The sequence below is a fragment of the Chaetodon trifascialis genome, chromosome 6, assembly GCF_039877785.1.
Source record: "Chaetodon trifascialis isolate fChaTrf1 chromosome 6, fChaTrf1.hap1, whole genome shotgun sequence".
NCBI lineage: Eukaryota > Metazoa > Chordata > Actinopteri > Chaetodontiformes > Chaetodontidae > Chaetodon > Chaetodon trifascialis.
This window is the reverse complement of record NC_092061.1, coordinates 10,161,654-10,188,847: the sequence shown is the minus strand read 5'-3', so window position 1 is coordinate 10,188,847 and position 27,194 is coordinate 10,161,654. Positions and strand designations below refer to the sequence as shown.

The window sequence follows — 27,194 nt, the reverse complement described above, 5'->3', positions numbered from 1 at the left end:
TTCCACTTAAAATAGTATAAATGTCCACAGGTAATCAAACTAAACTTTGTAAAAAAAACTTATGAATGAAAAAGTTTGAGTGCGGTTAACAACATCCAGCAGCAGACAGCAGCATTTCTGAGAGACAGCAAACTTTAGAAACTCACTTCAATGAATAAAAAATAGTTTTTGTTTGTTTTGTGTGCACAGGCATCAGCCAGTGCCGATAAGCTCAAAATTCCAGATTCTTCCACAAGCAGATTTTCTTCTTCTTTTCTTTCTTTGTATTTTCTAAAGTGGTTTATGAGCCCGGATAGCTCAGTCGGTAGAGCATCAGACTTTTAATCTGAGGGTCCAGGGTTCAAGTCCCTGTTCGGGCAAACAGTTTTCGGAATTTCCCCTTGAGGGACGAATAAAGGAATATTGAATTGAGTTTTCCTGAGTGCTGTTCAGTTATCTACAATGCAGCAGTGGTACCACCGCTCAAAAAACACTATATTTAGAGTCTATGTCGCCTTCATCAACCGTTCTTTCACCTTGTTCAGAGAATTCCTGCAGAAAATGAGAAGTGGAAACAGTTTTCTGTGAGCTTTTAAAGGCGCTGAATCCCTCAGATCCTGCTGCTTGTTTTCAATATCCTCCTCACCCTCCTCCTACTTTTTGCTAAACCCCATCTCGCTCCTGTCTGCTCCCTGCCCCCGTTTTCTTTCCACCCGTGGCCTCCCTCCCTGTGTGTGTGAGCGGGTCAGCCCTCCCTACTAGGCAAGTGAAGTAAACTCCCCATTTTTGCCTCTCTCTCTCTCTGTCTCTCTCTCTATCTCTATCTCTCTATCTCTCTCAGCTGGGCTGCTACTGTCAGACCGAGTTGGAGGACACTCAACTGCAACTGCTGCTGCCGCTGTTGGTGTGTTTTGTGTGGTGTGGACTTTCTCACGTTGCGGTGGACACACACACGTACAGGAGCTTGCATGCCGGTATTCCCCCTCCCCACCTCTCTCTCTCTCTCTCTCTCTCTCTCTCTGTCTCTCTCTCTCTCTCCCTCTCACACACACAGACACACACTCAGAGGGAGAGGCAGTGTGTGTGTGGCGGATCCTGTCGTGTGGAGTGTACTGAAGAGGGGAGCAGAGAGGAGCCGAGCGGCAGACTCTACCATGCCAGTGCGGGGAGGAAGGCTGAAGCGCTGCCTCTGTCCCTGGAGCCGGAGTCCTCTGCTGTTGCTCGGGCTGTTCTCGCTTCACGCTCAAGCCCACGGTGAGCTCCTGTAAACTTCCTCCAGCTGCCCTCCGCACCGCTGCTGCTTCTCTAAACTTTGCTCTGAACTTGCTCTGATGGTAGATTTTCTTTTTAAAGTTCTTTCCTCCTTTCTGCAAACCCTGTTGGTGTTCTTGTTCACTTCTTGTTTCATTCTTGAATCTTACTCGTACACTTTGTGGATGAGTGTTGCTTTTAAAAGTTGCAGCTTAAACCTGTGCTCTGCTGTGCCGTGCCTGCGGTCTGTAGGCAACTCGCGATGACAGTCGGTTTCAGAAATGATCTCCAGATATGTAGCAACTAATGTACACATGATCCTAAACATTGTTTTACATCAGGGAATCATTCATGTTTAATGTTATATGTAATGCTTAATGTTACTTAAAGCTGTATGCATAAGGTTTTATCAAGGCCAGCAGCTCAAAAAAATTGGTTTTACAATCTTTTTTATTTCATTTTCCCATCGTCAAATCATAATATTTGGTGTGTGCAGCTCTGTGTTTTGTCTTGTTCGCCTGATTTTGAGACAAAACATTATTACAGAGCAAAATTGCTTTCAGATTTTCACATCATAAATCATCAACAACCTCTTGAAGATTACATGCCAACTATTACAGGTTATTGCAAGTTGAAGAGTGCTGAGTTATTGATTATGTGATCACTTCGTCAACTTGCTATACAAGTTCTAGAGTTGCTCTGACATTCAGGTACATGTCTTCAGTCACGGTGCGTTTGCTGCTGTTTTCTTTCAGACAGAGAGATATATTGTCGTGGTCCCACATTGTTACCGTTAGCCACTTCAGCCGCTTTGTCTGTGACCATGTTTGGTATCTGGAGTGTGATTGGAGAGGTGTTGGAGAGAATGTGTCAGATTTAATAGTCTGTTATGTTTAGTGCTGTGATGTGTGTCATTAAGGTTTGACACACTGTTTTCCTCGCCTGTGTATGTTTAACCGTGTAGCTCTGTAGATTATCTTTGCAATCAAAAAGGCCTTATTGGAGGAATTTAAATGTGTGTGCTGTGAAGTTGAACACAGGCTTGGACAGTGTTTCTTATGAGCGATGGTGTCTGTGCATTATTTTTCTTTTCACTCTTTATTGTCGATCTATTTAAAGCCATTGCAGATTGTTTCAGCTGGGAGCCCTGAAGCTAAGCCAGCAAAGGCTCATACCTCATACCGAGGTCGTCCCGCGACCTCTGGCTGCATGTCATCCCCTCTCCCTCGTCCATCTTTCCTGTCATTGTCACCGGTTGAGTCGCCTTTCCTACGGAGTGCACGCTGCGTTACTTTATCTTTTGATTTACTCTCTGCGCTCACACAAGCTGTTATCATTTGAAGCGCAGCCTTGGGAGGAATAACAGTCTTCTTGAATGCCGTGAACATTTAAGAATTTGCGCTGCACACATGAGCACACATGGACACAAACATAAAAATTGCTGGAGTGTTTTAGACGCATGGTAACGCTGACTGCTCTGTCTAAGACACTGCAGAACAGCTGCCAAAGAAGAAGACATATGTGAAATCTGACATAAAGTTGGACCTCTACCAAGATTTTTTTTTCTTGTTTGTGTTTTACTCCAGAAAGTCATTCACACTATGCCTTTCATTTAATATTTTAATATAATATCTTCACTCCGCTTATCTTTAAGCTTCAGATTTCTTGTACACTTTGTTTTGGCACATAGATCAAATCTCCATTAAGTGCAGTGTTTTGGATTTTTGATGTTTCAGCCCATCTGAATACCAATGTAGAATTAGTGTGCCACCTATAGGTTAGTGGAACAAATTCTCCCTCCTGATATCCGCCAGATCTGAGTCAAATGCTCACCAAAAACATTTATTTATTTATCTAAGGACAGATTTCTTCAGGATTTCTCCCTCATTTTCTCAAATTAATGCTAGAGCTGAACTCTCTTTGAACAGTCTTTATGAATTAGATACTATTTTTATACTACAATAGTATTGTTACGCTTCCCTAGATAGCATACCCAAAAATCCCAGACTGTAAACTCAAAAGATGAGAGACGAAGTAGTGCATCATCCTATTTTTTCAGCTCGGATGGTTCCATGTTAACTTACCACGCTTGGCCCCAGCAAAATGTCCTGACTGTAAATTTGAAAAACAAACAGTTTTGAAGTTAATTTGAATGTGCTCAAGCCTTCCAAACTGTATTCAAATAGCATTTCGCCTGAGGCCTGTTAGTAACAGCCCCATTCATTGGTTGACACATGGATGATTGATTGGACCAGCAACAGGCTCATTCATTGGTTGACACACAAATGATTGATTGTCCTGGCAATAGATTCAGCTGTGACTCAACAGGCAAATATTTGTTTTGTGGAAAACAGGAAGAAGAAAAAAGATGGAGCAGGTAGACGGAGAGGATTTTATTTATCAGATTATCTGTACCTCACTTACTCTCTTCTTTCTGGCTGTGCTCTCCTTGTTTCTTCCCTTTCTAAAGCAGCACATGGATGCTTAGGAGAGTGAATGGAAGTCTAGACTTGGTCATCTAGTGTTTCCTGGCGCTATAGCCACAGGTGAACTGGAGTCATTACAGGTTTTAGACAGGCAGTAGACAGTTTCAGTGTTGTGTCTGCATGAAGGTCACAGATTGCCCTACAGCACCTCTAGACCATTGTTTCTGCTGCAAACATGTAAAGGACGATGTGTTCATTATTCTTCAAGGAGAAATGAGAGCATAGGGAATACACACACACACACACGCACACACAGATCTTCTGTGACCTTCCACCTACGCCAGGCTGCAGCCTTCAATGTGAGTTCTGGGAAGTGAGCAGTGAGCGTGATAGCTTACATTTCATTGTCCTTGGTGGAAATAAGCACCGCTGTATCAGTTGTCACAATCAAAGCGCTGCCAGTTGCTTTGCTTTTGTCACTGCCTGCTAACGAGACTCTGTTGCTCTCTGCAGAATTTCAGGTTTTTGTTTTAACAGAATAAAACACCTACACGATCTGAAGCCAAAATAATCGCCTCGCACATTTGACACCGTGTTCTCCGAGTACTGAGAATGTGTCGTACCACTCTTGAACTCGCATTTCACAGTGATCTGTTTTTTTGTTTTCATAAAGTTGTTGACAAAATATGTGTGCTGTATCCTTTTCTGTGTGTGTGTCACTGAACACCTACTTGATAATTTCAGGCTTCACTGGGTTGATGCTTTCTTCACACATGGACAGATTTATTCAAAACTGTGTTCTTGTGGTGTAAAGGAGACCAAACGCAGATGTTGAGGGTTGTGGTGTCTGAGTCTCAGTTTTTGAGGAAATCAGGCTGTGCAGGTACCACACATACAGACGGCATGCTCTACAATTTCCATTGATTGTCACCCACAATGGAAAAAAAAAGCATTAATCCTAGTCCATTCAGAGCCACTCATCTCTCAGGAAGTCATTGACAAAAGTATCATACTCGTGAAAAGCTGAGGGAGACATTTCTAAATGAAAAGCAGTTTTGAGAAAAGGGAAGCAGAAGGCATGAGAGCTGACTCACTGTACCAAACTGCTGGTAGCACTTTCTGCTCCTCGGTCTCGAAGCTTCCTGACAGGATGTGTTCAGTTCCCTCGCTGGAAACTGATACCTCATTAGAGGCACTGATCCGCCGGCTGTAAAGCTGAAACACAGAGGTAAGGTGTTGCTGCAGGTTGTTAAAGACAAATTGCTGGTGTCCCGAAGTAAACTCACGCCATAGATATAGCCTTTTCTTATTTTCTCTGTGTGACGTCTGAAGCCTTTTCTTCAGCACAGCCGGGGGCCACAAACCACAGGCTGCCCCTGGCAGTGTCTGAACAGGCTGAGGGTTAACAAGGCGGAAAGGCTAATGCAGTGGCAGGGGTCGAGGATATAGTGGTTCAGTGACAAAGCAATGACATAAACATGAGTCCTTGATATGCCATGCTTGACACAGCTCTTGTGTTGTGTGTTCGAGGGAAAAGTGATCTTGAAATGACCTCTAAAAGGTGGAAGGTAAGGGGAAGTGAGGAGAGTTTGAGACTGAGGGCTATTACATCCTGTAATGGATACAGATCCAGTAACTTCTATCCCAGTCAGATTACCGGTTTGGCCCTGACTTCTTAAGACACAGCTGGAGCAGGGGAAGTTATACTCTGTGTGTGTGTGTGTGTGTGTGTGTGTGTGTGTGTGTGTGTGTGTGTGTGTGTGTGTGTGTGTGTGTGTGTGTGTGTGTGTGTGTGTGTGTGTGTGTGTGTGTGTGTGTGTGCGTGTGTGTGTGCGTGTGTGTGAGAGAGAGAGTACTTTGAGAATTATTTTAATACAAAGAAGAGGCTGTGTTTGTGACTATGTACATTTAGCCATTTCTAAGACATGGGAAATTGATTCAATGTGAAAAGTAAGCATGTGCAAGAAGCATCTATGAATTTTTGTGTCCACTTTATGAGAAAAAAGAGCAAAAATGACGATTTCTTTCTTTTATTTTTTTGCGTCTATCTGGGTGCAGAGGCCAGCATTTGAATCCTCAGTCACAGTGGCTGTTGGGGAACTTGGCAATGAGATGGTTTAAGAGCAGCAGTCATCCTTAAAATTTGATCTTAAAAAGTGAAGTTGTTGTGGTTATTGTAAGTGCAGTCCTAATACTCAGTGCAACACAATACAGTGATGGACAGATAACAGGTGAAGCAAAGCAGAGCAAAGCTGGCTGTCACAGCCACAGTGCACGGGGACTATAAGGGCTTAGGGTTTTCCATGCACTCGCACCCCCCCCCCACCATAATATCCATCCCACCACCCGCTCTCAGCCCCTGGAACAATTTTTTCAGATGGGGAAGGGTGATTGGGACTGGGAGAGAGTAACTGCACACTGCTTTTGGCGTGTGACTTAGTGTTAAGAGTCAAGACAGGCAGAGATATTCAATATAGATGGAAGAGGTGGAATAGCTGAAGAAGAGGAGAGTTTTTCCAATAAATCTTCAAAACCGGAAATAAAGTTTTGCCCTTAACTCTATTTTCTGCCAAACAGTTCCACTCTGGCTAAATTAACCACATACTGAATCCCTCTGTGTCTCATGTGAAATCTTGGCCTCTTCAACGTTCACATTTACCACTTAGAGACTGAGATCTGAACTATTTTCAGGCCAGCACTGCTCTCACTGGCTTATTAAACGATGCTGTCATGTTTTGTGTGAATCTAAAATAGATTACCTCATGAACTCGTGACCTTTCCAGCGGTGCTGTCATTTTGTGCATTAGTTAATCACAGAAAGGAAAGTGACGAAAGAGAGGTGAATGGATCAGCTGCTTTAAATGTGGCAGTGAAAAATGAAAACATTCACAGGCTGTAATTTAGGGTCATTTGTGGATGTCAGTGTGCCCACTTTCAACCAAATGGCTTTGCAATACAGACAATCATCATACGCTATGATAGGTACCTAATGGCTGTCCAGATGGGAGTGGATGCAGTGTGTGCGTGTGTGTGTGTGTGTGTGTGTGCGCGTGTGCGTGCATGTGTAAGTGTGTGTGAACGGCCCTAGCTGACAGCATGTTTGTCCAGTGAGATAGTACAGAGGAGGCCTGGAGCCACTGATGGGTGATATGTGACTTAGTTAATGGGAAGCTAATCACACGGAGGAGCCAGTGGGACGCATACAACTGTAAACACACACACACACACACACACACACACACACACACACACACACACAAAGCAAGGACTCACACAGTGGTACATGTAGAGAAGTGTTTTTGTCATGGATCTAACACAAATACACACTAATGGGCACGTTGCACACATTATACCCACATTAATGGGAAATGCATTAATATGCTCCCACACATACAGTAGGTGCATGAACACACACACACACACACACACACACACACACACACACACACACACACACACATACATACTGTATACACATGCACACATACAGGCTGTAGATGGATGGAAAGTGACTGTTTAAGCCTTTGGAGATGACTGAGACGCCACAGACCAGAATTCTGGAAAATAAACACATGGCAGCTGTAATGTTAACACCATCAGCCCTCCCTCCACTCACAAACACACACACACATGCACGCACATACACACACACACACACACATACACACACAGCCCTACGCACACACCAACACTTTCTCCACTCCCACAGGCACACTGCAAAGCACTCACCTACACACAGATTTGTCCTCATTCTCAGTGCCGGACGTCTCAAATTCAGATTTTGTTCATTTATCATTCAACCCAAGCAATCATTGTCAGTGGCTATTAGTTCTGCATGACAGTGATTTGTGTGTGTGTGTGTGTGTGTGTGTGTGTGTGTGTGTGTGTGTGTGTGTCTGTGAGAGAGAGAGAGAGAGAGAGAGAGAGAGAGAGAGAGAGAGAGAGAGAGAGAGAGAGAGAGAGAGAGAGAGAGAGAGAGAGCGTTTCGATTGCTGCTACCGAGGCGAGATGTGTGCTGAAAGAGAAATTATAGTTTCTGGTATCTTATTACACACTCCTTGCCTGGTTGTGTTTATTTGTGTGTGTGTGTGTGTGTGTGTGTGTGTGTGTGTGTGTGTGTGTGTGTGTGTGTGTGTGTGTGTGTACTTTGATATGCATGTTGTGTGTCAGAACTGCAGAGTGGCATTTCCATGATACGAATCCAGCCAGGATGGTCTCGTCAAGGTTTAAAGTGTTTATAGCAAGAGTAACGCACATTTGTGTTTCCCAGTGTGACACTCGGGAACAAATCTTGACACTTGACGCGACACTCATGAAACCCTCTACAGATCCGGATCCACGCAACATTTAACACACATTGTACATTTAAATAACTCGAAATGGCGGCACTGGATGAGGCTGTGGATGAAGGGAGTGGAGGTCATTGGGAAGTAGGTGGTGGTGTTTAAGAGGAGATGCAGTTTGGAGCAGAAGTGTATGCACAAAGAATGAGCAAAACTTTTGTTCTGTTATAATGAGAATATAGTTGGATATAACCCCAGGCTGTAGGCAACATGTGGCATTAAAATTCCAAAAAAAACAACTCTGCTTTTTACAGTTTTTTGTCTCGAAAACACCTGAGAATCAGTTGCACCTCAAGCCAAAAGTCAGCAAACAACCGTTTGCATTTCAACATTTTAATTGCTTATTTGCTGCCACAGTCCAGGAATGAACAGGGTGTGAATTGGTTTGGAAAAACAAGGTACAAAACAATGGTACAAGAAAAACCAAAAAAATCTCGTCCAGGTCATAGGATATCAAAAAAGTTCAAGTCAAGGGCAACTGAACTTGTGAGTTGGTCTTAGAGATTTCTCTGCTCTTATCACGAAGGCTTCCTTTCCTCCAGAAAGGGTGAAGTGATGGTTGGGGTCACAGAACGATGGCTCTTATGTTACAACTAGAATCTTAAGCAACTGCTTGTGTCAAAGTGCTCTTTATATCTGTGTTTGCCAAGGTCAAAAACGTCAAAATCAAGTACCGCAACAGCTTGACCTGGGTTACTGTGTATGTTGTGTTAGTGTGAACCATGCAGCTGAATCGAGCTCTTATCTTAATCTGAGCGATCTCTGTAATCAGGCTATTTGCTTGACAAAGTTAAACTTGTGCGTTAAATGTTTGGAACCTGCAGTTTGTTCATTTAGACATTTCTAGACTTGAGTCAGCGTTGCCTCACAGACTAAATCTACATTGAGATTTGTAACTTTTCTTACTTTTTATGAGGACCACAGAAACTTTCACCTCCCCCTGTTGATGGACCGCTCTCTTGTCCTTAATGCCTTTCTGTGTTGGTGTGCTGTGTAAAGTTTGTCTCTCTTGGAGCATGTACTTAAGCAAACCATGCTGTTAATGTGTGTCTGAAGTGGTCTCAGCCTGCCAGGGAGACAAAAAAGTGTGTATTTGTGTCCTTTATATTGTGTTGACCATGAGATGAGCAACCATATATCATCAGTGTTTATTTCAGAAAAGAGAAAGCATTTGATTAAATGAATGGATGGTGCTCATGTGCAATTTTTTTTTTTTAATTTGTATTCAATGGGTTCCCTCTCTTCTTTGTCTTATGTGTCTCTTTTTTTAAGTCTCACAGACACACACAAAAAGGTGACATCATATGCCTCGACTTCAACCCCCCTGTGTCCAGCAGACGAAGGATTGCATCTCCCAAAAATGCAGCGTATCTCTGCTATCCCATCATTATCCATTTCTCAAAACCACTTGTGAGAGTGTGTCTGTGTGTTTTTAATTGCTCGCGCACACACACACTGTGGGTGTCTGTGTGGAACTCTAAACTGTTACATTTGCCACGGCCAACGATCGACTTGGCGAGCATGAGGCTATTGTTTATCAGTTTATAGGCATGATTTTTGCATACCACCACGATGGAACAATGAGTCACATGATGATATCACGGGAATAGCATATCCAATATGGTAAAAATAGCTGCTAAATTTGAATGGACTGTGAGGGTGTGTGTGTGTGTATTGTAACCTAATGCTACTTATTACTCTACGTGGTGGCTGTGCATCATAGTCCGAGTATGTTGTTTTCTGTCACTGGATCCCACACACTGAGTTTCAGCTGTTTTTGAGTGAATGTGAATTTGCATTAGAAACCACATGTTGAAGGCTGTGGATCTAATGTCTGATTTGTGGTTAGGATCGAATTGTTTGGAAGTTGTTGTAGAACATGTGCACATTTGCAAAGAGAGAAAACCAGGCTTTCAGACAGGAGGGGCAAGAAACCACCAATGGCACCACTGGTTTGTGCAGATGTTGAGCGTGTTTGCGTGAGGAAATTGGAGAGCTTCATGACACCAGTTCTGGTTATTCTTCTGCCATAACAGCAAATGTAATGAACCCAGAGAAGAAAAACTTCTAGATATTAAATCAAGCTTCCTATTAAATCAAGCTGTCTCTGAGGGACACTTTTCTTCTTCTTCTTTCTTTTCACAATGTGTTGGCTGCAAATTGAGCGTCTTGTGTTACAATAGAATGTGTTTCTAAAGACTACACTAGCACCATACGTGCTGCGTTACTCTGTACATTGTTGCATGTGGGAAAGCATTCCTTTGTGACATGCACATCTGTCTGATCTAAGAGAAGAGCAGCTGCTTCAAGGGATCTGCAGGACATCACCAATGCTTCTCACATCTTCATTTGTCTTCTGCTGGAATTGTTTGAAAAGAGATGTAGGAGCACATTTTTCTGTGCACATATGATGAAATGCATCAACTCTGTTCAATTTTAACTTTGAAGTAAATATTTTTATCTGCAATGGTTAATGGTTTCATGAAAATGCCTCAATATAAAATGCCTTTTATATTTGTGGAAATCAGAGTAAATGGTGGATTACATTTGCAGGAAATTCAATTGTACTATTTAGAAATGCAATTAAAAAAAATGGGAAGTTCTGGATTCTGTAAATCCATTGTTGCCATAGCTAAGTTCTGCTCATTACCTGCAACAATACAGCAGAAAAATAGACAGAAAACAACAACAAAAAAATACTTTGGCCAGCTCTTGTGTGTGCAGCCTGAGTTTTTGTCTTGATGCATCCATTTTATATGGAAGCATGTCGTGGAATCAAAGTTTAAGAGCCAGATTTGAACCAGCAGCATCAGAATTGCAGCCCAGTGATCCAGCCGGATGTGCAGTGTCTGTGAACTGATGTTTTGTTATGAGTAGGAGCCCACAGATGGCCATGAGAAGGAGCAAAGGAGCTTTTGACGAAGAGACCAGCTGGTATCCTTCCCCTCTTTTCTTTACTTCTCTCTCTCACACCTCCTTACAGGACCGTTTCATCATTTCCTTGTATTCCAAAGGGAACGCTGAGGGCCTTCTGGAATGAATGCAGAGTTCCGGAATCCTTGTGTACCTGTCACTCATCCCCACAAAAGGGGACACACGCACGCTCACACACACACACATACACACACACATACACACACACACACACCCCACTGGTCGCAGCACAAAGCTGGCAGATGACAGCTGTATAACCAGAGCCTGGCACTGGCTCATTACTGCATCATTCATCAGGGTGAAATGAAGGACTGTTTGAAGAGCTGTTGATGATGTTGTTGTGTTGGAGGACAGAAGGACTGAAATCGGCTCTTGCAGCTTCACAGACTCTCACTAGTTTAATTGTGCTGGTTTTTCCAAATTAAGCATTGTAAAAGCTGTTTTCTGTCTAAGCCACCTGACATTACTTCCATCTTTTGTGATTGGCTGATTGGTGGTTGGTCTCGGTCCTGGTTGTTGGATAGGTGTGACGCTTCTCATCTGTTTGTTTTTTTTCATTGATCCATTGAATTGATTGAATTATTTAATGAAAGCAGTGGCCATATTCCCTCCTACATTAAAGGTAGTTTCCAGAGCTCTTATATGCTACCTGTGCTTGAAAAAGTACCTTCAGTGAGAAGTTAGAAGAGTACTAAAGCATAATGTTGTTTTTTATCTGTGCCATAGTTTGCAAAAAGAATAGAATATATTGGTAACTATTTCGCTCCTGTGTCTCCAAATGGTGTAAAGCCATCAAGGTCATAAAAGCAATTAAGACAAGAAAGCAGTGAGAGAGGGAGAGAGAGCTTCTTCACATGACTCAAAGTAGGTTTAGCCAAAACAACGAGAGAGACGACCTCAGCTTCCCAGCATCTAGATGACAAAGTGGGGTTCATTAAGACATTCCTGCACATGTGGGATGGTTTGGTTCGTCATAACACTGACAGGAAGAAGAACATGGAGATAAGACCGGGCACTAAGAGTAAGAAGCAGAGAGAGAGAGAGAGAGAGCTTTGTCTCAGGACTTGAAGGCAAAACATATTTGAATTTCAAAGTAAGTTTAGCCGAAACAGCAAGCGGGACGACCTCAGCTTTCCAGCATCCAGCCTCCAGGTCACAAAGTGGGGTTCATTAAGACATTCCTGCACATGTGGGATGGCTCGGCTCATCATAACACTGACAGGAAGAAGAACGCAGAGATAAGACCGGGCACTGGAAGTACATGGAAGTCGGGACAGGGAAAGAAAAGAAAAGAAGGGAGAAAAAAAAAAACCTTTCACCTTCCATGTTTCTTTTGCTGTACCGACGGCACTGTCAAACACCAGCAAGATGAACTACTACTTAGAGGGAAGAAGGGGGCAGGAAGGGAGCAGTGTTGTCAAATGAGTGTGTCTTAAGTGGAAGGGGGAGGCGGGTAGTGTTTACATGGGCTCGGTGAAAGGGCTTTTCTGGTAGGCCTTGTTTGACATGGCCGGGATAACTAATGAATATGTTCTCTCTCTGTGTGTTTCTCCCTGTCCGTTTGTCTGTCTATCTTCCTTTAAATCTCCCATCTTCATCTTCCCGTCTCATGCACCATATCGTTCTCCCTCACTGCTGTCCCCTCCGTCTCTCTAAATATCTGTCTTCTTCTTTCTTTTTGTGTTTCAGTTCGTACAAAGTGGCATTGAAAAGAGGCCTTTTCGCTTTTGGGGCTTTGTGGGGCCACGGTTGTTAATTGTGTGTTTACAGTGGGCCCTATATCCTGCCATCAAGCCAGGAAAAAAGGCTATAGGGGAGACCTGAAAGCTCATACCGGTATCTGAAAGGCCATTTTGGTGAAAGAGCTTGAAACAATTATAGTGTCGGTGAAGTGCTTGGAAATTTGGCCAGTTCCTGAGCACAAATTGTTTGACTTGCAGCATGTTTTGACATTAGTGGTACCTCATAAGGTTTGGACTGGAGCCCCCATTGGTCAGTGCAGGTTTTCACAGGAACTGCACATAACAGCCAGGAGCAATATTTTCCCATACTTCATGTGCTCTCATATTGCTTTACCTGTGCTACCACAGCCCCCCTCAAACCAAGAATATATTTTGAAAAGCTGCCACATCTCTCTGTGAAGCACTTTATGAATTTCTCCACTTTCTCTACAGCCTGAATCTATGTGTGCGATTTACAGACTAAATACATTTTCCCTCTCCATGATGGGAATCTTTTTTCCTCTTGTGGATAAGATATGAGGAACATGCAGGGTCAGAGCCTTCCCGCTTTCTAAAACAGCAGAGTGTTTGACCTTGGTCCTTCTCCCTCCCACAGACAGATGGGACGGGCTCAGAGAAAAACTGCCCATTACCTCAGGACCGATGAAAGACTCTCCAAAGTCCAAAGTGTTTACTAGTTAGAGGTAGAAGACAAAGACGACAAAAAGAATCAAGAACAAGACCTATTCAGATGAAGTAGTGTGATAGTAGAGCATGATTATGAGATCGAGATTGGGATGCAAAAATGACTTCAGATGACTCACTCACATGCCTAACATTTCCAAAGAGTCAGGAGACTGCAGAGAGCCGTGAGGCAGCCAGTGTCACAGTTTTAGGTCAATGCGACTCCACTGATGATAATAATAGTATGTCAAAAGAAAATGCACTTCAGTCAGCAGATTAATTAATGTCAGCAGGATATTGGAAAAACTCCTTGCCTGTTTTTCATGAAACTTAAGGGTGTGGCATCGTAAAATCCAGCAGATGGTAGTCAACTTCAGTAGTGGCAAAGCAGACAATTGTAGAAATACAATGGCTCAACATCACAGTCCACATCATGGGTACCAGTAACCCTGTAGTGGCGCTACAAAAAACAGCATTTATGGAGCATTCAAGGAGTTACATGGGAGAACTGGTACAACTGTAACATCGTCAGTAACAATACTTCTATCTCAAACTAAGGTGTTGCCATTCAAACGTTAATACATACACGTCATGTAACTCTTACTTACATCCAAATGTGAATTATCTGCAGAGATAATAAGGAAAGATGCTTGTTTTTTCTGCTTCACAAGAAGAAGTAATAATACTGACTGTGAAGTTTGGCCTTGGCTGAGGGCTGCGCTCTCCCGGTTCCCTCTAGTTAATAACGTGATAACATTTTAAAAACTCACAGCTGCACAGAAAGACTATAAAATGTAGTAGCTAACACAAGCTGAGAGCAAGGAAAACGTCTGTGATGTGTATTTTGTGACATAGATTCCTTTAGTATTTGCTGGTTTCAAAGCAGATAATCCAGTCAGCACTGGGTCAGACACCTCAGACTGCACTTAGGATTAGTGCAAGAAGCATTAATGAACTAAGAAACATTCTGCTCAGTTGTGGCTTTTCTTTTTCTTTCTCTCTCCCACTATCTTTCCCTCTCACGCACACACACATGCACAGAGCAGTAGCCAGAGATCCCAGGTGCAGGATAGATGTGAAAGGCTTTGTGTTTTGTCAACAGCACAGCAGCACCTCGCTTGACTATTCAGTGGACTCACAGACTGAGGACAGGGCAAAGAAAGTGCAAGATAAGAAGAGAAAAAGGGTGGGGTATGGGAAGAAGGCTGTGTGGGAGACTGGAGAATAAAGCGAGGAGAAAAAAAACATAAAGAAAACAGTGTGAGAAGGTTTAACCGGTGGAAACGAAGCGATAGATGCAGGAGAGAGGCAGAGACGGGCTGAAGAAAGAGATATAGGCCAAAGAAGAAAGGGGGAGAGAGAGGCTGGCATCGAGCGCAACACAGTGAGTGAGCAGCAAGCAGCGAGCGATGGGAGGGAGGGGGGCAGAGTGAGAGAAAGGGTGGAAAAGGCCAGTGGCCTCTGCTCTGTCCCCTCTGTGTGCCGCTAAACTGCCCACCAGTTCCCCGCAGCTCTGTCACTTCTCGTTTGTTAATCCCCCTTTCTTCTCCCCCTCCTACTCTTCCTCGCTCCCTTTCTCTCAAATCGGTCAATTGTTAATGTGACCCCTTTAAACCCCACCGTCCCTCTCTTGCAGCATTGTCAACACATTATCAGTGTGTACAAGAGAGACATTTAGAAAGGGGACTGCTGGATGACAAATGACTGTGCTTGTGCTTTTTAAAAGTTCCTTTTTTATTCATGTTTTCCCTTGTAAACGTAGGAAACAGCATATTATGAGGCCATGCTAGGCAATTTTTATTTTGCGTGTTTTTGTTGAGATGAGGAAGGACTACCTTACACAAGACAGTGCATCATTTTAATACTGCACACATGCTCCTCATTGTTGGAAAAAATGCAGACAAAACAGGACTTTGTACCAATAACAGCCGCGGGTTAGAAAACCGACGTCAGCTCACATCAGAGAGCTTCTTAATTGTGGTTGCAGTCACATTTATCACAGTCAACATGAATAAGATGAATGAATGCAACCAACTCATCCGCTGAGCAGCATTTGCTCCTTGATTGTAACATAAAGGAGAAAAATCAAAAGCTTTAGTTCAGAACTGACAAGCTACAGTAGTTTTTCCTTTCCAATAACATTAGTTGTGTCGCTAAATCTTTATCACTTTTGCGAAAACGCATTAACAAACTTCAAACAGTGCGAGTGCAGCACGCTGACAGCTGAGCACATAAAACACAAGCGACAGTGAAATAAATCAAGAGAGAAAGACACATTTTTGAAGCACATGTGCGCACATTTTTTTTGGATGTGTGTGTGTGTGTGTGTGTGTGTGTGTGTGTGTGTGTGTGTTTCAGTACATTAGGGAGTTTTAAGCGTTTATCCCTAGAGGAAGTTCTTTGATGTTTTGTGAAAGACAGCTGAGCTCAGATGAAAGAGAAGATACCACCATTATCTGACGTGTGACTGACAGCACGCAACCACCCTGAAAATACAGTACGCAGCACATGTTGAAGTTTCCATCTGCTCCAATTTGTTTTCCAGAAGATGAGTTTTAGATCAGCCTTTTAATGTACAACCTTGATTTCAAAACCGTTGGGACAAACAGAATGTAATCATAAACAAACTGTTTACAGGCAGCAGTTTCACAAAGTGTTCCTGAGCCCATGCAGTAACGTCCTTCAGACAGTCATGTGTTCACAAAGTGGTGAACCTCCCTCCATCCTCGCTTGTGAACGACTGAGCCTTTCCAGGATGCCTCATTCATACCCAATCATGATGCTATCACCTGTTACCAATGAGCCTGTCTACCTGTGGAATGTTCCAAACAGGTGTTTTTGGAGCATTCCACATTCCAATTCCACATTAATCAACTGTGCATTGTTTTCAAATGAGAACATGTCAAAAGTTTTCAAATTTTGTTTTAATTATGCTTTACACAGCATCCCAACTTCTTGGGAATCAGGGCTGTAAATAAGCAGGACCCACAGTCATGACTTCTGTCACATGTTGGCTTTTATGCCTCATGTTCATGAAGACTAAGAGACTAAGACTTGTTGCACTTGAGGACAAATCCAGCTTTTCATCCCTCAACAACAAAGACTAAAACCCAGCAGTTGGAGTTTCCCAGTGCACACCCGATGTTTGCTTTTATGTCACTTTGACCATGCATCACACATCCATTTCTGCAAGAGAAACAGATTTTTTACCGATATGAAACTTGAAGCAGTTTCAGGTTTTGTGCAGTTTTTGTTTCGTTTCTCTAAATTTCTATGAAGGTTATTTCAGTCATTTAGGTTTTATCACTTTCACTATGAGAACAGTTCAGAATACAAGTACATAATTGGTTCATACATTCTGACTGTGTGCTTTTGATTCTCATTCTTCGTGAGAAGTGTTCGCATTAAAACACTCGAGACCGAAAGGTTGAAAAAGGAGCAGAAGCGCAGAGTCGGTACCTGCTAGTAGTTTATTTCAGAGAGGAAGGACTATCTCTGCTCGCAGCTGTTAAACATCTGGTCTCAATGATCACGCTGGAATGAATGAAAATCTTAAAAGCCGTGAAGGAAAGACACTTCCGTGATCGTTTTTTCCCTCAAGTGACAAACAGGTGCTCTTTTGAAATAGGATAAGTAGGGAATACAACAGCTTCGTTCTAGTTCTTAGGAGCTGTATCAGTTGTAAGAGTAAAAAAAAAAACATTTGCTGTTTGTGAACACATTTCACAGGACGGTCGAGCTCAAAGATTCCTTTCGTTTTTCTTTTTTTTTTTTTTTTTGGCACGTTTCTCAGATTTTCTTTCCTTCTTTTGTTTTATTTCTTAGTAGATTGATGTCTGTTCCACTAAAGTTCGATTATGTTTCAGTTCAGTCAGCCAGCTCATGTGGGATGGATTTATTATGTGAATGCAGAGTATGCACAGAGTTGATATTTGCCGTCTTAGCTCCGAAAGCAGACACCAGCACGGCAGAGACTGGAGAGTGGAGATATTAAACTTCCAACCCAGGGGAACGTTACGACCCTACAGGTGGATGCTGGGCTCATGAAGTGCACTCTGTAAACAGCAGAAGCAGAGTCACAGCAGAAAAGTCACACAGACAGCAGCATTAAACCAGCGTAATGCACACACCAAAGAGCGCAGTTAATTTACAATTAAAAACAAAAGGAGATCGGCAAGAGAGCAGATCAGTGGCCTCAATCAGACAAACACGGACACTTTAAGACTTACTGCTTCTAACTCTGCGAGTATATCGAAGCAGAGCACCTTGAAATGTCTGCTTTTCTTCATATGTTGGAGCATGTCTCACCAAATATCAATACATATTCCCTTGCTCTTTCTAATATATAACACAGCATTTCTTAATCTTCCTATCACTTTTTTCCACCTAGTAAGCTTCTCAGATCATGAAACCCTTACCCTGGCCATGATACTCCAAATACACCCTCCTGCAGCAGGAGTCCGTACATCTGATGGCAATCCCTGACCTCAGCAGCGTTGGAGCTCTTTCCTCTGTGAAAATGTGTTCTCTATTATTCATGAGTGTGATATTTTTCCTGTCTACAAAACTAAATTCCTCCTGCTTTCTCATTTTTTTCTAGGCAATATATTGGACAGCATGCTGCTAAGAGCATCCAATAAGGAGGCAGCGGAGAACGGGAGGGAGACGAGTGGCAGCACGGCTCCTGTGTCATCCCCCCAAAGACTACGGTCGTGTCACTGTTATAACCACTGCCCTGAAGATTCAACCAATAATACATGCAGGTACGCTACAGAGTGGAGAAACACTCACACAATATGCACACAATATCACACGGCTGCTGCCCGTCAACTGACCTGAAGTCCAAACTAATAATGGAAACATAGGTTTGTCTGGGATTTGAACTGTACGTGCACCTGATTATGCATTCACAGACAGTGTTGATGCTGTTTCTTATAACATTACGTTTGCGGCTGCTCTGCTTACTGAAGCTAAGCTTTTTTCCCCCAGGACGGACGGCTACTGTTTTACCATGGTGGAGGAGGAGGGAGGGGTACGGGTCCAGACTGCCGGCTGCCTGGGCCTGGTCGGATCAGAGTTTCAGTGTCGGGTGAGTAAACGACCATCACTTTTATCTTCTTTTGGCATCCTCTGTGTCAAATCTTTACAAAATTTTGATTTTAAATGTTAATTCAGATGGAAGAAGCTCAAGAGGGTCAGTGAATAAAGCAGAAAATGCTGACCTGAATATATGCATAATGCACAATTTGTGAGCCCTTTTATTTTTTATTTTTTGTAACAAATTTTGAGCTGCTACTAATTATTATTGTAATTGCTGATTAATATCTGACTATTTTTTGATTAAATAATTTATATATATATCTCATAAAATATTATGCTACTAGTGAAAAATGTACAACACAGTTTCCCAGAGACCAAAGTAGCATCTTCACATCTTTGTTTTGTGCAGCCAACCCTCAAAAATCCAAAGATTTTCAATGTACTATCACACAAAACAGAGAAACGATCACCTGAATGACATGACATAAATCAACCAATTAGCTAATGGTTTTATAGCTAACTAAAATCACTTTTCCGTCTTCCAGGACACGGGGAACTCGCGTCTGAGGAGATCGCTGGAGTGCTGTACGGATGAAGATTACTGTAACAAAAACCTGCATCCTACGCTGCCACCGCTCAAACCGCCTCGTAAGTGTAATCTGTCTAATCTCATCCCACCGCCACTTTTTCTTGCCCATGAAACACGGGGAAGATTTTGAAGAGCCACTTGTTCTCCAGCTGGCAGGTGACAGAGACAATGATATAGACTGGGCCAAGAATGTGACTGATGGTGTTGCTGCACAAAGGATTCAGAGATAGAGACATCGTGACATTGTCAGAGAGTCAAAGACGGCTAAAGTGGGGGAGACAGTGGGAGGTACTGTCAAACTGTCCTGGAGCTCGCCAAAGCTGCCGGGTGTCAGGAGAATACAGAGGTCTCTACTGTGTACAATACTATACTCCATGTGTGAGCGTGAGAGTCTTTTCGTGTATTTGAGAGACAGTAAGCCTAGATTCCCAGGGAAATCACAAGCCACAGCAGACACCGAGGGCAGAGTCATCAATCTGAAACCCTATCATAGGGGATCATGAGGAGAATTCATCGACTAGGCTGAGGGCTTCCTCTCGCTGTTGACTGGGGGCCCTGTGGGAAAAGAGTGTGTGCCAGAGCAAAATGAAAAATTGATGACTGAAATATGATTTGTACTTGATTTACTGTATGCTGGTTCTTCCATGTGACTGGTAAGGATGACTGGTTTCTATGTAGAATTTTCTCGATTTCCTCTCAGTGTTTTTTATTTGCTTCTATTAGAGATATCAGATGTTTTTTACTCAGCTTAAAGCTCCAGTGTGTAGGATTTAGGGGGATCTATTGGCAGAAATGAAATGTAATTCTAATAAGTATGTTTTTATTAGTGTGTAATCACCTTAAAATAAGAATAGTGCTTTTTTTATCTTAGAATAAGCTCTTTATATCTACAGAGGGAGCAGGTCTTCTTCCACAGAGTCCACCATGCTGCACCGCCATGTTTCTAGAGACTCATGCAACTGACACTTCTCTCACAGTGAAAAACAAATGTCTAACCAAGAAAGGCTCAAAAGAGAACATCACATGGACAGACAACAGTCAGCGTCTCTCCTCTGTTCTATGCAGGCAGTGAGTGAGAGTCAGTTACTATGGTTACTGGACGGGGACACTGTCTGCGTCTCTGAAACTTTCTCGAGCAAGTATGCTGATCAGCCATACATATTCATCACTGACCATGATTACTGATGTGACATGATGATTCTGACCCTGACCCCTGTGGTGAGTCATGTCACAGAATTGAATCTCACCCAGAGATAAATTGAAAAGGAGCTCACTCCCTCTCCTGCCTGCCTGCTCGGGACAGAGGAGCGGCTGTCTCCCGTCTGTCCCAGCACTGTCAGTGTCCTCTCTTCCTGCACCATCAATCATAAATTTGCTGCGTAAGAAAATGGGCGTGTGGCATGACAGCATGTGAAAAGTAGGCTATCAATTGCCTGAGTCTCACGGTCAATGCGTGAGAGCTGGCAGCCCTGTGTGACTCATAACGATCAAAACTTCTCAGTCTAAAAAAGAAAAAGATTTGTTTTATTAACCCCTCGGTGCATTTTCTCGTTAAGTATAGTTATCATTATTGATTTTCCATGTTTTTGAGGTGTCTCTTCACACTCATATTGACTAATTAGGTCCAAATAAATGTTGTTTTTGCTTAGAATAATTCTGGCCCTTGGACAAATCTAGTTGAGGACCCCTGTCCTATATGCTTGGGAGGGGAAGTTGAGTGGAGAGGTATTCAATTGGTTGCAATCTGCAACCTTACCACTAGATGGCACTCAAAATGTTACACCCTGGTCCTTTAAGTTTCTTGAGTAGAACATGTTTCATATGTTATTGTGCATCACTGACAAAAGGAGTGGAGGCAGGGAAAAGGTCAGATGTTATTGATTTTTTTTTTTTTTTTGACGTTGTTTCATGTCTTCTTACACCTTCATCCCGCCCCTCTCTTTTCTTCCCTCACCACCTCACCCATCTTTTCTCACCTCTTCATCATCTCCTCTATAGTCTACGTAGATGGAAAGATCCACCACATGGCCTTGCTGATCTCCGTCACTGTGTGCAGCATCATACTGGCTGCCATTATTATCTTCTGCTACTTCAGGTAAAATACGTGTGACCATCAAACACCCACAAATCCAGATTAATTTGCTCTTCTTGCCACATGCTATGTTATAGTACATATATTTTGAAGTATATTTTTTGTAAACAGGTGCGATGAATAATTCTGTGTCTTTACAGGTACAAGCGTCAGGAGTCTCGTCCCCGGTACAGTATTGGTCTGGAGCAGGATGAGACCTACATTCCCCCTGGAGAATCTCTGAAGGACCTGATAGAGCAGTCACAAAGCTCTGGCTCTGGCTCAGGGCTCCCTCTATTGGTGAGACATGCACATTGCAGCCAAACACCTGTTTGATTACAAAGATGCTCAGTGGAGCATTTTACGCATACATTAAGGCCCCTGGCATCCTATTTGATTAGATTTTGTCTCATGTTTTTTCCATGTAGGAGATGTTGATGGTTGATTTTATACATGCAATAATATTTGATTTGCTCCTGTATCAATTTGAGGGCCACTAAACCTTAATCTGGGGGTTTCCATTCTAAAATATAAGGAGCTAAATGTGCTGAAACAATGCAACACACACACACACGCGCGCGCACACACACACACACACACACACACACACACACACACACACACACACACACACACACACACACACACACACACACACACACAGTAGTTAGCCACCTAAGGGCTAAGCTAACATTAATCTTAACCCTTTTCCATCTCCTGCTCCTCAGGTGCAGAGAACAATAGCCAAGCAGATCCAGATGGTGAAGCAGATAGGCAAGGGGAGGTATGGAGAGGTGTTGATGGGCAGATGGAGGGGAGAAAAGGTTGCTGTTAAAGTTTTCTTCACCACTGAGGAGGCCAGTTGGTTCAGAGAGACTGAGATTTACCAGACCGTCCTAATGAGACATGAGAACATACTGGGTAAGACTGGTTTCTGTCTGTGTTCACTGTCTGTCCTTGTTTCTCGTGCGTTCCAGTCCTGTCTTGTTCTTGTCATTGATTTCTTGTCTTATTTTTTGTGTGTGCACCTCTGTCTCAGTCTATTTGTGCTCCAATTAAGTTCTTAAAGACAATCATTAATGATGACCTGCTTTGACTGATATACACATGAATCAGTATAGATGACTCATTTTAATAACAAAGTAATTTTATGTCTGAGTTTCATAGCAAAACACGTCATAGTTGGAGTTTGACCATTTTATAACTGTTCTGCACCACACTACAGTCAGTGCCAAAACAGATCAATTATAGCCAAGACAGCATACACCACAGCAAATTATAAAGGAGACAACAACAGACTGCAAACCAAAGCTTGCATAATTAAACACCACAAGATGCATTGTAATTAAGTAGTGGGGCAAAAGATCACTTGTCAGTAAACTAGTAGACGGGCTAGATGCTGCAATGCATAATGCTGCCTTCCACAGTCAGTGCTGTGCTTGGTTTTAAATTGAGCACTGGGATCTTTAATCTCAAGGTCATCAAATGCACCAAATCACACAACTGCCAACAAGATTAACACATTGAATAAAGCGAATCAATGGTACAGTACAGCTTCCTGAAAAGAAAGTTAAACTTTAAAGCTGCCTGTACTGATTTTGCATGATTTAGTCCTGTTAGTTTCCAAAGTAATTTCACCAGTAAAAGTGAATGAATTTGCTCCCGAGAAACAAAAGTTCACGGTGAAGACAGAAGTGCTGACAGATAATGTATTCCTTAATTATTAGAGCTAAAAGCCACAATGAAATCCACATTTTTTGGAGGACATTTCAGGCAAAGACATGGGGATTTACACTGAGAAAAAATGGCTCTTTGATTTGACACTCCTTTCACAGGTTTTATAGCTGCTGATATTAAAGGGACTGGCTCCTGGACCCAGCTCTACCTAATCACCGACTACCATGAAAATGGCTCTTTGTATGACTACCTCAAATCAACCACTCTAGACAACAAAGCCATGCTGCGACTGGCCTACTCTTCTGTGTCGGGCCTTTGTCACCTTCACACTGAGATCTTCGGCACCCAGGGCAAGCCTGCCATTGCCCACAGGGATCTGAAGAGTAAGAACATACTGGTGAAAAGAAATGGGACATGCTGTATAGCTGACCTTGGACTGGCAGTCAAGTTTATCAGGTGAGCGTGTTCAAATATTCCTCTTTCATTCTGAATCCATGTTTATCTGAATTTAAGCTCTAGCAGAGGGTTGGACATGTACACGCACTTCTATCTGTACTTCTATTCGTAATGATTCAGTAATACGCATGGCTAATTCATCTTTAATTTAAAATCACTTTGATCTCTTAACTCTGCAGCGACACCAATGAAGTAGATATCCCCCCCAACACCAGAGTTGGTACTAAGCGCTACATGCCTCCAGAGGTTCTGGACGAGACTCTGAACAGAAGTCACTTTCAGTCGTACATCATGGCTGACATGTACAGCTTTGGGCTCATTCTGTGGGAGATCGCTCGGCGCTGTGTCTCAGGAGGTAAACACACCAAATATACTTGTGAAACCTATACTACTTTGAACTTATCAAACTCTATCAACCAGCACATGAACAAAATTTTTCTTCCTGTAACTTATTTGTTGCAGGCATCCTTGAAGAGTACCAGTTGCCGTACCATGACTTAGTTCCTACAGACCCTTCATATGAAGACATGAGAGAGGTGGTCTGCATCAAGAGACTACGACCGTCTTTTCCTAATCGATGGACCAGCGACGAGGTAACATACATCAAAGTAGGCTGCATATGCATGCAGCGTCGCCTCCACCAGGGGGCACGAGGGGGCAGTGCCCCCTCACGTTGTTTGCTGCACCCCCTCACCTGAATAGAAGCATGCCAGTGTTTTCTTCATCATCAGTGATGATGGTGGTGAATAGAAATCCGCCGTAAAGCGTTTAGAAGGCGTGGGTCATACACTCCACTGACAAACCACACAACTGTAGTAACCACAGTACTTTCAGTCCACATTCTTTCTGCAAGTCTGCATCACACCTCTTTATCAATTGATGGTTTTTATTAGTGCTGTCAATCGATTAAAATATTTAATCGCGATTAATCGCATAATTGTCATAGTTAACTCGCGATTAATCGGAAATTAATTGCACTTTTTGTATATATTCTAAATGTCCCATTAATTATCATTTTAATACTGTTATCAACATGGAAAAGTGGATAGGCTCGCTTTGTGCAAATGTTTTTTATTGAAAACAATGTGTAGTGTTATATTTCACACTAACATTCTCACTTTGAGCAGTCATTCATATTTGACTGAATCAAATCTCACACATTTTAACACTGTCAATTAACAGATGACATTAAAAATAAATGCTTGGTTACAAAAAAGCCCCTTCAACAACCCTTTCTAAAGGATCAAAACAGGGTGATACAAGATAAAGTTACAAAGTGCACATCATCGTAAACTAGGACTCAGGCTATAGTGCAGTTAAACCATGGCTTAAACTTTCCTTTCTTAAGTTTCTTCTGAACATACAAGCAGTCAGACTATGATGCTCTTCTGTTTATTCACCAGAGGCTCATCAACGCAGCCTGTTATTTCTCTCCAGAAAGAATGAACATTACTTGGCTATGGCTGCAGTAAGCTTGTTTTTAGTTGTGGTATCCATATGCTCTGTCCAAACTTTGGTCTTGTCAGTCAACCCATCTGGCAACTTTTTGAAACTAAACTTTCTATTCAGAATCTTGTTCGCATCCATTTCTGCGTTTCGCGCTTGACATCCGCCTACACTTTCACAGCTAGCGAGCAGGCGACACCAAAACATGCGTGGGGCGTGCCCATTGTTTTGTTTCCGGTTTACAATCGGATCCTGTAGTTTGTGTAACGTTACTAGCAGTGGCCACGGCTTATAAAAAACTACAAGTTCACTAGGTCACAAAGAACGTTAATCACGCGATTAAAAAAATGACGCCGTTAAAATTGATTTGCGTTAACGCCTTAATAACGCGATATTTTTGACAGCACTAGTTTTTATAATGTCTGCTTTTAGGGGGCGTTGCAGCTCCCTCAGCACCCTTGTTTTCCATCTCTATGGTTTTGAGTAAAACATTTCGCTCAATGTAAAAGGTGCGTGTTTTTGCATTTACACCTAACGCACAACTATGGTGCCGCTTTCCAGTAACTCGACGCCCCCTGCTATAAGCCTTGATATGTTTTCTCATGCTGATGCTGTATGCATGCACAAACACACACAAATGAATGACCTTCCTAACATAAATCTGTATCTCCTCAGTGTTTGAGACAGATGGGGAAGCTGATGACAGAATGCTGGGCCCAGAACCCAGCCTCCCGCCTCACAGCCCTACGGGTCAAAAAGACACTTGCCAAGATGTCAGAATCACAGGATATCAAGCTGTGAGCGGGCGCTGCCGGGTGTGTGTTCACACACACAGAAAGGGCATTAACAATCACGCCGGTTCTGGTCCAGGCCGCACAGTCCTTTTTCCTGGGAAAAGGAGACGGGACGGGAAGCGAGATCATCACTCAGCGATCAAAGGATCACAAACTTTGAGTCCAGATGCCCAGAAGTCTGCAATCCAAGTCCCCCTTAAAAAAAATGTATTACATGACTACACAAAAACTTTAATGAATCAAAAACAATCAGGCCCTGTGTGGCCCTGTTCTGTCCATCAGAGAGTGCAAGGACTCTAAAACCATATTCCCGTTCCTGTTCACGTGCTCCAAAGGTCCTTGGAGAAAGAGATTGAGTTTGACTTGGCACTGTAGCTGCAGAGATACACAAACAAGCTACTGACCAGTGAGTGGAATACTATATCACTGCTTTCTGTGAAAGCTACCCTACCTGTAGATGAAGGTCTGACTGATAGAACGGTGCTTTAAGGCAATCTGTTATTGCAGCATGATACCTCCTTTCAAACACTGTCACCCCACCCCCCACCCCACCCCCCCACCACTGCCTTTATGTTGCATTTGGATTGAACACATTAAATTGACTGCTTTTGGTTACGATGACTGCCACTATGTGACAGAACAGAAAGTGTATCGTGAGGCTTCAAAGGTTTCGTTTACGCTGGTAACGTTTGTAGACACTGAAGAAAAGGTATACCTGTATTTTTGAGCTGTGATGCCATATGAAAGTTGCGAAAGCATATTTTCCATGTAACACTCAAACTCTTTAAGACTATATGTGAAAAATAAAGTTTATACGCCTAAATAAATTTTGGATTGAGGCTCTACATGCCTCTGTGTTTCCTTGCAAAGCCTGCGTGAGGAGATGGGGGCATTACGATTGAACGGTGCTCCACAGTGATTACAGGAAGGGAAGTCCACCAAGGCTATCACAATCTGTTGTACACTAACTGTAGTGGTGACTTCTTGCTTGACGATGTAGTGATCTGTTATAAATGTGTGGAATTGTGCCTGTGTTAGTTTAGGGGTACCACAAGTCATTTGTCATGGGGGACTGCTCTCTGTGCATGTTTTAGGCTGCTGGACCACCTTTACCTAAGATACGTAAGATATATACATGCACAGTACTGTTGAAAAACCGACTGCTCCTAGAAAACACCCCCAGCTATCCACCACCAGGACTACTCTGTGGACATCACAAGGTCACGTTTTCCTGACGTCTAAATTCAAGCTCACGTTGAATTGTCTCACCATGATAAACCATTCACAGTTGTCACACTGAAATTAAATGAAGCTTTTTGGCGAGTTTCTCCACTAATTCAAATTCTAACATGGTAGCAGTCAAGCATTAGGAAGCTTAAACAGCCTCAGTGTGAAAAGGTTCTCAAGGTAAATCTGGACACCTTTCATCATCCCCATTAGCAGACTGTCTCAGCGGTCTGCCGTCACAGCAGCGCCAGGTGAGATTTCCTTCCAGTGGCGCTAATCCATTCAATTTTAGCTTTTTTTTTTTTCGTCCATGTGTAAAGTCCTTGATAAACTTTCCTTCAGGTCAATGAGATTTTTATTTTTCTGCCAACAAAGTAACAGGATGCTCTGTTACTGTTGACGGTGTGGCAGATTTGTTGTGTTTTAAATGCCCTTTCTTTCCTCTTGGGTGTTGTGCCTTATTTAATCTGTACCTACTGTAGTTGTCTGTGAGAGAAAGTGGTGTTTTTATTCAGTAAAAAAAACATTCCCCCAATAAAGTGTTTCACTCATCCAC

At 42.7% G+C, this 27,194-nt stretch overlaps 1 protein-coding gene and 1 non-coding gene across 2 annotated transcripts; both read left to right on the top strand.

Moving 5' to 3' along the window:
* Window positions 1–286: 286 nt before the first annotated feature.
* On the top strand, window positions 287–359 carry trnak-uuu (transfer RNA lysine (anticodon UUU)). The gene has a single exon. It is a non-coding gene; the product is annotated as a tRNA-Lys (tRNA).
* A 549-nt stretch (window positions 360–908) lies between these two features.
* bmpr1ba (bone morphogenetic protein receptor, type IBa) lies at window positions 909–27,194 on the top strand. The gene is made up of 11 exons (XM_070965463.1): window positions 909–1,233; window positions 17,939–18,101; window positions 18,328–18,427; window positions 18,924–19,026; window positions 20,966–21,062; window positions 21,200–21,338; window positions 21,767–21,959; window positions 22,874–23,171; window positions 23,351–23,526; window positions 23,634–23,764; window positions 25,293–27,194. Exons 1-11 carry the CDS (start codon window positions 948–950, stop codon window positions 25,416–25,418), a joined length of 1,812 nt encoding a protein of 603 aa, XP_070821564.1. The 5' UTR covers window positions 909–947; the 3' UTR covers window positions 25,419–27,194.